Source organism: Patiria miniata, unplaced genomic scaffold (assembly GCF_015706575.1).
Source record: "Patiria miniata isolate m_02_andy unplaced genomic scaffold, ASM1570657v1 HiC_scaffold_7, whole genome shotgun sequence".
Classification (NCBI taxonomy): domain Eukaryota; kingdom Metazoa; phylum Echinodermata; class Asteroidea; order Valvatida; family Asterinidae; genus Patiria; species Patiria miniata.
This window is the reverse complement of record NW_024037074.1, coordinates 43,228,311-43,242,703: the sequence shown is the minus strand read 5'-3', so window position 1 is coordinate 43,242,703 and position 14,393 is coordinate 43,228,311. Positions and strand designations below refer to the sequence as shown.

At 39.7% G+C, this 14,393-nt stretch overlaps 1 protein-coding gene across 8 annotated transcripts in view; it reads right to left on the bottom strand.

Moving 5' to 3' along the window:
• Window positions 1-1,070: 1,070 nt before the first annotated feature.
• LOC119744768 (coiled-coil domain-containing protein 9-like) overlaps window positions 1,071-14,393 on the bottom strand; it is a 31,170-nt gene continuing 17,847 nt past the window's right edge. For all 8 annotated transcript variants that reach the window (XM_038220883.1, XM_038220889.1, XM_038220890.1 and 5 more), the window contains 3 exons: window positions 14,000-14,208; window positions 10,546-10,619; window positions 1,071-8,586 (listed from right to left, as the gene is read on the bottom strand). In XM_038220883.1, coding sequence (XP_038076811.1) covers window positions 7,967-8,586; window positions 10,546-10,619; window positions 14,000-14,208 — 903 coding nt within the window. In that variant the 3' untranslated portion in view covers window positions 1,071-7,966. The remainder of the gene's footprint in view (window positions 8,587-10,545; window positions 10,620-13,999; window positions 14,209-14,393) is intronic.

The window sequence follows — 14,393 nt, the reverse complement described above, 5'->3', positions numbered from 1 at the left end:
ACCATGGCCGAGGGAAGGATATATATACAGTCCTTGTGTAAGTTTGAGGAAAATGAGTATGTGGATAGCTTAAGAACTAGTAACTAGTATGAAGGGCAAATATTTCATATAGTTGATGCAGGGCTGTTATCAGATATGGAATGCTACCGAAGTATTTATTGCACTCCATAATAACCTGATAAAAACATAACCAGATAAAAATACTTTGCGGTTGTTGTAGGAAAGGCCACAGCAGTTTGCGGATGTCAACCAAGTAAATGATTCCGTGAAGATGATCTTTCCCGGTTGGACGCCGACTCACCACTGAGCGAGTTATGTCGGTAATGCCAGGCAGTGACAGTTGTCCAACTTATGTCAATCTGTGCAGTGAAGGAACGCATCCAGTTTTGCCTGGTTATTAATCATTTCATTCAGCTGAGGGATATGTCAAGTATTTGATCTGAGACCCCAGCTTGATACATGAAAGTGCGGTGTTGTCATATTTACTGCCTTGAATCCAGAAACAAGATTCTGATAATGCTGGAAGTGTTTCAGACAACAAAGCAACTAAGCCCAAGAATTTGTACTCCGCTGTTTTTCTGAAACACTGATGTGTATTTGTAAGAAACTGTATGTTAGTGCGGCCCTCAAAGACAAGACAATAAAAGCTGGTTACCGAGCGCACAAAATTCGATTCTATTGATACACTGGAGGTCTTTTCATGCTCTCTCTGTCTCTTTCTTGGATGTCCTTTGAACGAAGACGCATCACTGTCTGCTCAGCTGTTTTTGATGAAACCACGGAATGCACCCCAATTCTTGAGCCACATAATCTGCCGCAAGTTCTTTTCATGCATCTGTGTACGTATTTGGGCTTGCTTTGGCCCATTCATTAGCATTACAGGTAATCCTATACAACAGCACTGCACGGCTCACAAGTGACAGTCAGTTAGTAAGGAACAAAGAGGACTATAAGCTAACCTCTAAAAGAAACACCAAGATTTTATAGCAAACAATGTTTTTACGGCAAAATCTTTATGGACAAAATCACCATCTTTCATAAAAATAAAACAGGTCGCTAGACAATGCTCGTCTTGTTTGCATAACTGGCAGATCTTTATTTCTTAGCTTGTTTAACAATCCATTCCAATACAGCAATAATAAGTGCAATAAATAGCCCAAGGAATCAATTTGATTCCTTTCAATTTTAAGATTAAGTACACTTTTTTTAACTACACTTAATTTTCCAGAAATTAATTTTATTTAAAAGTCACCAATCACCGTCATTACAAAAATTCATTTGTAAAAATTTTTATGCAAATTTTTTTGTTCTAAAATTCAATTTCTACTATTGCCCCAAAGTAACTCTCGGATGTATTCATCAACTCAGAGAATACAAATCAGATTACAAAAAAATTTTTTTTTACCAACGTGCTTGCTAATTTGGAATCTTTCACACAATGGTGAGAACAAGTAAAAGGTTGTTAGACATACTGATAAATATGTTGTTATTTTCATGATTTCATCAAAAAGAATTTTAAAAGAGATCTTATGAATGAAGGATAAATTCAAGATATGTCCCTTCAAGAAACAAAAACTAAAAAAAAAACCTAGCCTTGAAAGTGACATGAAAAATGAAACACAAATGCACATAAAATATATAACAAGGGAAAAGTAAAGGTTTTATACATAATCAGCTGTCCAATATGGCTGACATTATAATATACTTCACATCATAAAAAAATCTTTAAAATGAATTTCTCCACAATTGCATCATATCTGTTTGATAGTTGTTAAAAATGGTAAAAGTATGCCAAAAGTACATTACACAATAAAACAGTTGTCCACAAATAACTGGCAGAGGAAAATCCTTACTTAAAATTGAGGGTCTTTTTAGGCGTATTTTGGCGCTGATAAATATCCATTTTTATTATAATTATTAAAATATTTGCTCAAGTTAGTATACCGTAGTTGTACATTACAGTGATTAATATTCATAACCATAATAAGTTATCCAAAAAAAACAGGTGACATTAACTGATTTTACAAGGCAACGCTTCATCCACAATTACCTGCAAATATACTCAAGGCCAAATGTTTGGTTTGCAAGAACATCATTTCAATTATACATAATTTTAAAAGTCACATTTCATTTGGTACTTTGGGAATGAAGGGCAAAGATAACGTGGGTAAAGACACCAATTATTTGTTCATTCAACACAAACAATTGGAAATGGAATTTCTGATGGTGAAGTTTGCTCTTAATGCAATCTTTTAAGAAAAAAAATGCCAAATTTTTCTCAAAGACCAGAAGTTCTTGCTTGGGGATTTTTTGGGGGAGGGGTTTCTCCCAAAAACTGGTTGAACCCTTCCATGCAATTGCTTTTCAGAGGACTACATTCCTCCAATCGTTAAAAGTTGGTCGCTTTTGTTACAATCTATTTCTAAAAATTTGACAGGAAATCATCTGATATCAAATTTCTATTGGCTTTTAAATGCATCACGGTGCGATAATTCATTTTCATAAAGGCACTATAAATATATCATTAAATCTCTTCTGTTATCCGATTCTAAGAAAAGCCCAGATAGCCGCTGTTTTTTGTGCATGATTGTCTGCAGTTGTCATATGGTTGTCATTACAATCCTCTAATAGAGCATGAAGTTCAAACCAGGCGATTGAAATTGATGATGTCTTACAGACATAGAAATCATAAGCATTTGTGATCCACTCCATTTAGTACACAATTTACAGCAAATTAGTGCGCACATCTCGTTTGGATTGGTCAATGTCCCTTCTTCTTGAAATGTACTTATAATTTGTTTGCCAAATCAAACTTGCTATAACTGTGCTCTTCAACATGTTTATTTTTGTTTTGTTTTGTTTTATTTAAATGGAAAAAGCTACTTTTTTTTTTTTACATTTCAACCCACAAAAATACCTTTTAACGGTATTTTGGTTACTTTTGCACCCATAAGGCACAAAAGACACCTCCAAATTATTGTTGGGACGCAGATAATTCAAAATTTGAAAAGTAAAATTCTCCAAAACTAAATATTTTACATTGCTACGAAATTAAAAAATGTAAAATAAAATGTTTTGTGTGAGTGTGTGAAACTTGAAAATTGCATGAGAGAGCAGCTTTAAGCAATCAGCCAATTATTGATCTCATTCATCTTGTTGGAAAACCCCTTACAACAGCTGCTCCATGTCTCCTCCATTTCGAATTAAAAGACATTTTAGTTTTGACATCTGTTTCAACAAACCAGCCCTTGTGATGAGTCACCAGAATGTATTTACTTTAAGACTTAACATGCAGCCAAGCATAGCCAGGTGCAACCAAAAATGTACCAATGTAAACCAATATAAGTGACTATTTCTGTCCACCGGACCAGGAGAGTTTTCTCAGATGCCTGTGTTATGGACAGAGAAAACAGCAAACCACTCGGCCTGATGTCCTGCGTTCCTATTGGCTGCTCATGCGTGCATATCACCATGGACCGCTAGCCGCGGCTGCCAACACACACACAGGCAGATGTGATGACATCAAGACGATGCAAGTTAACAAGTTAACCATGACATCCAGTCATGCGTGTGACCTGCCATGCTACATGTATATCGCAGGTAGCCCGCGATGATTAGCGTTATATGTGACAACCTTAAATGCTATCAACCAATCAGAGGCCCGTTTAGGCTGATATCCCACGGAGGCCTACCCAACAGGGGGTTATATCTCAATTGGGAGTCAATGTTAGTTTGACGAAGCAATATACACAGAAACCTTGCAATAATATGACTGAAAATGTTCATGTACTTCACACAATCATTCAGTATGATTGCCGAACATTAGTAACATTAGGCTAGGCCTTGTGATGCTAGGTATTGATTCTAATTATAATCCAGTAATTTATCACTCAAAGTGAATGTTCAGGCATCTCGGCTCAAGGTTGAGAACCGTGAACCTGGCTTTATACAGTACATACATGTACATGTAGCCACGATCCGTTCATACTGTATCTCTGCACTTTCAAAAAATGTCTACAGTAAACATTCGTATGGGCTCCATTTTCCCCTCAAATTTCTTTGGAATGACAGATCCTATACCACTGAAAGTTCTTGGATAAGCTCTTCTGAACGTACTGAACATACAGTGCCCGTTAAATTTCAAGATGGTAAGTGGAAGGTCTCCAACCGGGGTTTTGAAAGTGTCGAAGGTCCAGTGAATATTATAAACAAATCGTGGAAATGAAGTCACGTTCACAGGTCTACTCAAGGTTAAACTTTCATATCAAATAATTGCCCTTCAAGTCTAACATCTGAGTCATGCAAATTAATAGGTAGGGGGCCTATCACTTTACAACATCACAAAAATGAGGTAACTATATCAATCGCAATAATATGCCATAAAATAGCGCAAATGCTGTCAAGCGAAAAAAAAAAAAAAAAAAAGTTTAAAATGCAAGCTGAAAAGCAACATTTGAAATTAATGAAATAATCCATAATGATCAAATTACAAAATGTTAACCAAATTAGCAAACCATTATATTTCAGCAAAATATACAGAAAATAATATCAATCGGCGAAAAAAACACAAATTGCTTTCATATTCATAATCTTACTGAATGTTGCGAATAAGAAATGAGTTACAAAAGAGTTGGAACAGAAAATTGCATTAAAAAAAAGAAATAATTTTGGATGGTTTCATGGGAAATAGAACACGTTTCACTCCTCAGTCACTTATTTCTATCTGCGTAAATTCTTTTTTGATTATGTTTTGTGCTCTTGAATAGGCTGCCTCTAGTATAATTCAAAGTTTATTGAGTATTAATTTAAATTTCCTTAATGGAATAATATGTAGCACTGCATTAGTGATTTTGAATGAATGAAACAATTCACATCCTTTTTACAGTTTTGTTTTTCACCACCAATAGAGCTGTCCCGAATACTCAATCAACAACTGAATATTCAAATAGCTTTTTACCGGTTTGAATATTTGAAGGAAAAAACACCCCCAAACCCCACGTACATGTATATACATGTACACACAAGCCTGTGATGTTATATTAATCGTAAAGTTGCAGCGCTTTTATTGTCACTTTTTTTTGGTCAACGGTAACTTTTTATCGTTGGTAGTTTGCTGTTCCAATTTTGTTTAGCAGATTGAAGCTCTTGACAATTATAACACACTTACTGTAAAACAGTCCAGCGACCTGATATTGATCACCGCATGCAAATTTTAACTGGTGCGTGTTACGTGCAACTTTTGATTAACACGGCATGCAGTTGCAGCTGGCGCGTGCAAAACTTGAGTGAGTTTTGAATATTTGAATATTCGATCAAACACAGTTTCGAATAATCGAATTCTATATTATTTGAAATGGAGAACCTTAACCACCAGGGCTCAAGGTTCAATGTACACACACGTACTCCAGGGGTGTAAGTGAGCACTGATAAAAATAGCTGAAAAAAGGTGTAAAAAAGCTGAACTTTGGAAATCTCCTATACTTTTGTACACAGCAAGTGAGGAAAATAAAGCTGAAAACAAGCTGAAATCCAAAACAAAAAAAGCTGAAATCAGCTTTAAAGCTGAGATTTCACACCCCTGGTACTCATAACTTGAAGTGATGCCTCAAAAGCATTGGAAGACAGTCACAGATCATTTTCTGTGATCTGTGATGATGTTTATGAGTCTGTGATGCAATCATATGGTGTAGAGTGGTGGAATTTGGCGGATTCTGGAAAGCTCCTAGCAAAACTCCACAAGGAGTTAGGAGTTGAAAATATCGAGGGCAACGGAATCAACGAGGTGTTGATCTGAATGTGTCAAATGGCATGACTTACATTAATCCATTAGTAATCACATACCAAGGCCACGCACCTGACTCCATGTGGAGTCCATTAAGAATGCGCACTACAAAAGCGTTATCAGTTATGCTTCATGGTTACAGCTTTTGACAACAAAAATGTCTTTGGTTGTCATCTCAATCACCAATGTGTATGGTTTCCAAGCTACATTTCCACTGAAGGATGCACACCTGCACGTCTCAGGATGCAAGCGGTAGCCTGGAAACCATACCATCAGAGAACCATTTTCTCCCCGGATACACACACTTTGATGGTACCAAAGCTCAGCTCACATTTAAGTTGAGATAGCCTAGTTGACCAAACCATTAGCAGTGTAGTAGGTGTTTACGGAATTTGATTGTCTTCAGCAATGGTATGGTGTCCAGGCTAAGTATTATCAGCGCCATCTGACAATCCTCCAAATACCATTAGGTAGTATCTTTCAAATCCCCAATCTTCCTCAAGCATTAATTATTGTTGCGCCTTCAAGCATATTGACAGATACGAGCTTAATGGATAAAAGACAAGTAAAAATATAAATCTGTGGAATTTCACCAACAGCAAACTTAAAAATCCGTTCCAGTGTAAAGGATTTTTGTCAAAGGACTGGAGAATAAAAGGAGCCACTAGGAGGACATTGTACCCTGCATGAAATTACTTCCAGTAGAATTAGTCTTGATAAAAGTTGATTATTCCATTAAGAATTCCATGCATGCATATTAAGCATTTTAAGCTGAAGTATCATATTATACAGCAGCGTGCTGATTTTAGCGATTATGCTTGTTAGTCATGTTTTATGCAATTTTACATTTTTTTGGCTGGGTATGTCACACTTGTCATGCAATGATTGCTTGATGCAATGGGTGAAATTACTAGTGACTTTGCATAGTGAGCACAAATTGATGCAACCATTTATAAAGCGATTGGTCAAAATGACATTAAAAAAAGTCTTACATGTATCTTACATACATGTACATTGTACATGTAACATTTGTGCGTTCAATGCTTATATGTGAACAAAAAGGTGCTGATAAGTTGGCGAAATACACACACACCTCAAATTTAGGAATGCATACAAACTTGTGGTGCCACCTCATCAACCCTAAATACCCCAACCCTTCAAAATCCAACTGCATGTTTTGTGAGTACTGCACTAGTAAACTGACTTTACATGGTGTCCGGCATACCAACATAATCAGAGTCCAACAGTTTGGGTGTAGAGTTTACCATATGGTGTTGGGTTTTGCAAGAGTGAGGAAGGTTCCTAGTAAATCACTCAAGGGGGTTAGGGTTAATGATCTCTAATTGTAGTGGCTTGGTTAGTGTATGATACGGGTATGTATGTTTAGTAGTGATATTTTTACATGCTCCATTTTGAGGCAAAAACAGACAGCGTGGCAACGTTGGCTACGATGATTTGCGTGTTTCTGTTCTGACTTGCCTTCCAAGTCACATTGTGATGATTTGTGCGAATATGTAGATGAGTGTCTCATGTCTAACAGATAACTAAGTTGTTAAGCCTTGCCCACATGATGTCTGGGCCAATCACAGCCACGGATGCACAACCAAAGATGTCATACAAAAGTCTGGCATTCTTACATTCAAGATGTGCACTGAGAAGCACATGTGTTGTTATAAACACTGGGACCGGCGCCCTTTGGCAAATTTTCAGAGATAGTCTAAGGAATCCACGGTCCAGCAAGTTGGAAGGCTCTGTAGGAGAACACGAACATTTCACTGGTTCACATGTGCTGTTCATCCCTTTGCACTTGAGAATGCATACCGGGGAAAGTAAGGTTAGCCTCACAATAAGATTTAAGTTGGCTGGTTCCCTGTCCCTCCAATTAAATCTAGACTTTGAAGGCACGGATACCAGTCTATAAGCGAGAGCTCTAGTTTCAAGTTCAAAACCATTTTCATGACATTACATAAAACCACGTTCAGCATCCCTCATCAACAGTGATGTTTTGCATTTCACTTCCAAGGTGGTGCCTGCGCATGGAGTCCATATAACAATGCACACAAAAAGACAAACGGTCTATACAAAAATTCTATAATTTGGCGCTTGTACAAAAAAATTTCATTCAAAGATTTGAAACATTAGGCACATCATGCAAGCTGTGATTACCTTCAACATATTCAACAATCAAGATCCTTGCTGGGTGTTGGAATTGCTATAAACCAGGTCAGCTTGGAAGTCAAAGCCTTGGGCAGACCTGGCTTCTGTTTCAGCTGCCCAATCAGTCAGGAAGGTGTGTCCCGTCGGCGTGAACGGAGACAACGGACTGAGAGGCGATTTGCAATCATCCCCTCCTGATGGACTGGGTAACGGACCAATGTGTAGACTCTCCGTCTTGTCTGCTATATCTTGTGATGTCCCTCCCTCTTGTTTGACAGGAGGGGGCGTGTCTTTGACACCCCAGTCCTCTCCAGATGTCGGCTGCCATTGTCCAATCGGCGACTCCTGAAAGCTCTTCTCTGATTCTTGCTGGGGTGATGTCAGAGTCCGTATATCCATCTGTGACAGCTCTCGATCACTCGGTCCCGATCTCCTGCCTGGGCGACTCCCTCCACGGTCGTACCCACCACGACCTCGCCGACCTTGATCCTGACCCCGCCCACCTTGATACAAACCCCGCCCACCTCCACGTCCCCGCTGATTACTGTCAGGTGTGAATCGTCCACTGCCGATACGACTGTTATGCTGGGAACGTTGGTCTCCCATGCGGTCATCATGTTCAAAGTGACTACCACCAGTTCTCCTTTCTACAAGGAAAAATAAACATCAAATACTCATTACACATAATCCCAAACATAACATTGCAAAGATTTAGGTCGGTGTCACTGCTGTCAACACACTTTATTAACCTCAACCCTCTCAGATCTGCCAAAATCCAACAAATGGTTTTGTCTGACTCTGATGGAGTTAGAACTAAGCTGTCTAGCCACTATTATTTGATGCATGAGGAATGATGTTCCAATGGTTTACCTCAGTACATGACTTTGACATTTCAAGACAGTCCACAGAAAAGCCAAATGGTTATTGTTTACATCTGTGTATGCTATTAATCCAAAATAACTATTTATTGCCAGGAGCCTTTCTTAATCCTTTAATATCCACCAAGTAAAGAAATTATGATGTCACGTGACATGTGATGACGTCGTGATTACATCAATGTTCGGCACACATCTCCAGGTGCTAGTCTAGGTGTGTGCCAAGTATGAAGGCAATCGGATTGATTTTATCGGCCGAATGCTGGGGCCAAAAAAAAAAAATGCTATGGGCAAAATGACTGGGAAAAAAATAATATCTTAACAAAAACAAAGGCTGTTTCTGCAAATGTGATGAAACAGCCAATGAAAATAAAGAAATGTTCAGTTTTATGAGGTTGGAAGGAAACCTAGGGGAATATTCCAGGGAAAACCCACAGAATCAGGTCACGACTGAAAATCCAATCCACAAGTCAGCCTTGGGGGGGGGGGGGGTGAGAGATTAGAACCCGGGCCATAGAGGTGGAAGTCGAGGACAGAACCACTGTGCAAACGTGACTCTCCCAATTTCTGACCAAGAGGATGAGTACAACACACTTCACGCAATAAATAATTCAAAATTGTTCTCCCTGCTGGTCAACCAAACACCAAGTTTTAGTCCATCCCAACACTTAGACAGATGTGACGGCAGGCTAGAGACCTGATGATGTCTAACAGGGTGTGATGAGTCTAGAAATAGCGAGGGGTGGATGCATAATTGACGAGGGGCAGGTGTTGACCTATTTACGGTGCTAAACACGGCGGAAGGCTGCAGATTAGCTGTTAATGCAGGTCCTGCCAAAATGTGGGGTTTCCCTTTTTTTTCTCATGGACTCTGTTGGTGCTGTGCAAGCTGAAAACAGTGTGTACACAACTAGTGTTTCTGCTGAGTGTGCGTAAACCTATTGCATCCTTGTGTCAAAGAAATGCACCTGAGCCCAGGCACTGAAGTACCCATCAACGGTAATACTTTTAATTTGACTGCTGACAGCAAATGCATTAGAGTTATAGGAACAGTTCCATCGTAAGTCTAACCACAAGAGAATCACAATTACGGCAGCACAGGGAAGAACAAAGACAGAGGAATGCTATTGTCGCAGTTCATTTGAATAGCTCCTGTCTTGATTTGAGACTGAAGGACTTGTGCTGGACTGGTCTAGAACTCTGGCGTCCATGTAGCCAACCATTTTGTTCCTGATATCCTGTTAGCAGCTCTCTTTAGCTTGGTGACCTTATTTCTTTGAGACTTCATTGGGTACGTTGACCTTTGACCCAAGGTCAATGCTCCCACATGTCCGGAGCAAGTGTACACGACATGTGCACAGAATGCATACACATGAATTATAGCAATAAACTATCCCAAATGCTTTCCATTTCCTTTACAATATTTTTAGAATGAAATTAGCGGTCACCGTTTTCCTTGGACAGGGATGTGGGAATGAGTCAACAGGAAAGATCGTTAGAATGTTGCTTATTCCCTTCACTCAATTCAACGCTGTTGGTGACCACTTATCCCTGTCACAAAATAGGGAGGGAAATGCATGTGTCCGAGGCATTGGACGTACGTCATTAGCAACAAACAATGTATATGACCCGGGTCACATGTATCCAACTTGACCTCAAAGAATGAGACGTCATAAGCACATTGGACAGGGTGGTGGCGACGTGTGAATGTTCAAGCTGTATAGGGCCTACCTCTCTGTTGTGGGACAGAATCTGTGGCCTCCCAGTGACCAATTCTCATCTCTCCTTGGCTTGCCTGCTGATTGCTGTGAATGAACGACACACCAAAGGGACAGGATGAATAGATGGTCAAAAGTATGAACTTAATAGTGCTGTGACGAGAAAAAGGAATTACTGTAAATCAGCACTTGGTTTATGTGTGGATACTTGTCACAGTAACAGGAAGACTGCATAGAAAGAGCCGACCAGAACATGAGCTACAATCCTGGCCAAATCTCGCTGCGCCCCCAACCCCCCGGCCCCCGTTCAGTGTTGTCGCTCATCGCGCGGTGTGTGCTCCATCAGCTGGAGAGAACAACATTGACCGGGGGAGCGGGGGAGTGGGTGACCATGGCAGGCTCATCAGGAAGTGTCCCAACCATTTTGGCCGGGATTGTAGCCAGTTCAATTTGATAGCTTCCACAAACTCTCACTGTCAATTTGGAACCAATTAACATTTCTTTGAAATGGTGAACAGTGAACTTTTTCTCAGCTGCTGTTTTATCCAGATATTTGGTCACAGATTATAACTTTCAAATTGCCAACGAGTTGCAACAAAATGGAAAACAATGTTGATTTTTCTTTATTTAAATATGAGATTACAGAGTCAAAATCCTCGCAGTGCATTGTAACCAATAATATTTCAAGTCCCATGTCTATGAAACACCAGTATTTCTTGCCACTAGAGGGTGAAGTTGAACACAAAATCCATTTTGATGTTCTCTAAAATAATTGACAGTCTAGAGCCAATTAAGTGTAAATTATGGTTAAGCATACATGCAGACCAATGGGAGACTTGGGAGACGTTGGTGGCAGCAAATATACCGGTCATTTTTCAATTGTTGACGTTGTGTTTAAGCTAAAGCGCGCATGCTCAATATGATGCAAACAATGGAAAAAGGACCGGTATGTTTGCTGCCACCAACGTCTCAAAAAGTCTCCCATTGGGGAAGTCTAGGGCATGTTTTCGCAACCGTGACCAGAAACATGTTTCCGCTTTGGTCATTGGTCAGGCGTTTTCGCGTCTTCGGTTATGGCTGTGTGAAGTCATTGTTTCGACCAAACGAGAACCGAAGGTTGGAGTTGGTTATCACAAATTAAAAATGGCGGAATAATACTAAAACCTAAACAGACGATATTTTTGCCGTCCCAAACATTAGCGAATGATGAATTCCCTAAAGTGTTATTGCATGCAGCGAACCAAAAAGGTTACTTTCTTCCAGAATGTGAAAAGAGAGGGCAGCAGTGGTGGAAACATACCGAATGTTGGCCTGTAAAGTGAGTGAAAATGATGTTTGTCGTTTGTCAACCATGTCGTCTGCTACTTCAAATAATACTTTGCTATTATGCGCGTGCATGCGGTAAATGACGGTTTCTTGCGCCTGTGTAAACATGTTCCTGGTTACCGTTTTGACGTCACAAACATGTTTCTGGTCATGGTCGCGAAAATAGCCCCTAGTTAACAACTTGTTTACTGAGGCTGGTTACCAACAGCCAAACCCATTGTAATGTACAGCAGAGAGCCAGGACCAAGACGTTTCCTTAGCACCTGTATAACATTGTGTGATGAAGCCATAAAACCATTCGGGCACTGAGTTTATGGAAACTTGTACAGGGAATAACAGGCTTGAGAGAACTCATTGGGTTAAAGGTACGCAGGCGCAAAATATGTCACAATCAACCACTGGTCCACGAATCAACTTGCTCACAGATGCGTGTGTTACTGTTGGGTACCAGTTAAATGCCATTGCCAATAAACGCTGCGTAGCTAGGAATCACTGATCCAATGTTAATCATGTAAACACCACATGGTAAAACCATAGAGAAAACAGTCAGCCTTGGGAAGCAGCGAGTATGGACACAACTATGAATATTATAAATGACTCTCAATAAATAGGACACAGATTGTGTATGAATCCGAAGTCGCTCAGAATGCCTCCAATTCAATTTTTCTGACATTCACCCATAAGTCCCTTAACCACCCCAACGTGCCCTGTCAAATTCTCCTTATATCCTTCAAACCGCCATGGTTTCCTGGATTCATCAAGGAGTTAATTCAATGTTATACAAATAACGAATGTTTGTGAGTGCGATGGTAAGAATAATTTCATGAGGTGACAGATTGAATGTTCTATTCCACGAGGCGAAGCCGAGTGGAATAGAACATTCAATCTGTCACCGAATGAAATTATTCTTTCCATCGCACGAACGTAAAACATTCGTTATTTGTTTTATACAACACCTGAATAAATTCTCGTCATTTGATTGGTAAATTATAAACTACAATTTATTTTGATTTTAAAGATGTTGAACTACCCCTTCACGAAAATGTTTGAACCCAACGCTGTAGCGCTGGCTCTTTGGAACAATACGCGCTACGCTGAACGCGCACACCAGCATGCATTTTGCACGCAAATACCGCGTCATGGAACAAGCGCAAAGTGAAACGGTATAACGCATGGGTATAACACATGGTCGCACCGTGCATTATACCGAATAATAATATGTCACGTGATCTACAATTCACCAATCAGATGACGGGGATTTATTCAGGTGTTGTATAAAATGCAATGTAACTAGTTAATACAACATCTGTCTTTGTACTTTCTACATACATGTACATGTAAAGAGGAAGAGTGGCTTAGGCACATATTGCTGCAGTACCATCGCCTTTGATCATCGAGCGAGTGATATTGGACTAACTCTGACTATGCCCACAGATGTCAGTTTGTGGAGTTTTTGATGAGCTTATAGTCAAAATCATCTGCTGGATATGGGTTGGCGGGCAAGGCACCTTACAATGTTAAAATTAAACCTGTGAATAATATGATGTAACAAGACATGTAGGCCTACCGGTACTTTGTGCAACTGTTGGACACTGAGTTTCAGTTTCAAAAATGTCTATTTTCCCATTTCAGGAGTCCTAAATTCTGTTTTAACAATAAAACTGTGTGAGAATATTTATAAAAATAGAAATTTATTAATTTCATCAAAACTAATTGAATAAAATAAGAATGAATTTCAGCCAGACTTGTCATAAAATTAGTGACGTAATAACGGACTCTGGCAGACATTTGCCAGTGTACATGTACATGTACTAATAGCTATAGCAGGACTTGTCTGCCCAGGTCTTTTCTGGTAAATGAAACAAATTGCTCAAGAGCACCCATAATACCGTTGCCAACAAGCCAAATGACAAAAGGCAATCAAAAAAATGTTCGGTTTAAGAGCTTGAAAGAAAACGCCAAGTTAAAAAACTATGGAATCAGGTAGGGACTAAAAATCCAATCCACAAGTCAGCCCAGAAGGGATTCGAACCAGGTCACAGAGATGGAAGGGGAGAAATGTACCATTGTGCAGATAGGCGACACTAATGAAATTGCTCCCTTGACAAAAGACACTGCACAAGACATGCATGTGAACTTACTCTGTTGCCTTGTTCTCCGTATCCCGATCATCTTCAGGTTTCCATCGCGTTTCCTGGCGTGTCGTGGCCTCTTGGTGGCGCCGTATTCTCTCCTGGTCTATCTTCTCCCGTTCTCGTTTCCATTCTTCGTATTCATGTCTTTCCTTGCCCGTCATTGTGACGGTGGTTTCTGCATTCAGGTCCGCCCCCCTCTGGCCGTGGTTAGAGCCCTGGAATTCATAATAAACAAAAACTTGAACAAGTCCTCTATGGATGCCATGCACATTGCACAAGTACCCCCTCAACGGTAACAAAGACAGAGCTGGGGAGACCACTTGGAGGGACATTCTTACACATTGCTAGTTCCAACAAAATGGTTATTAACGGTAAATTGTTTTCGCTAAACACTTTTTCA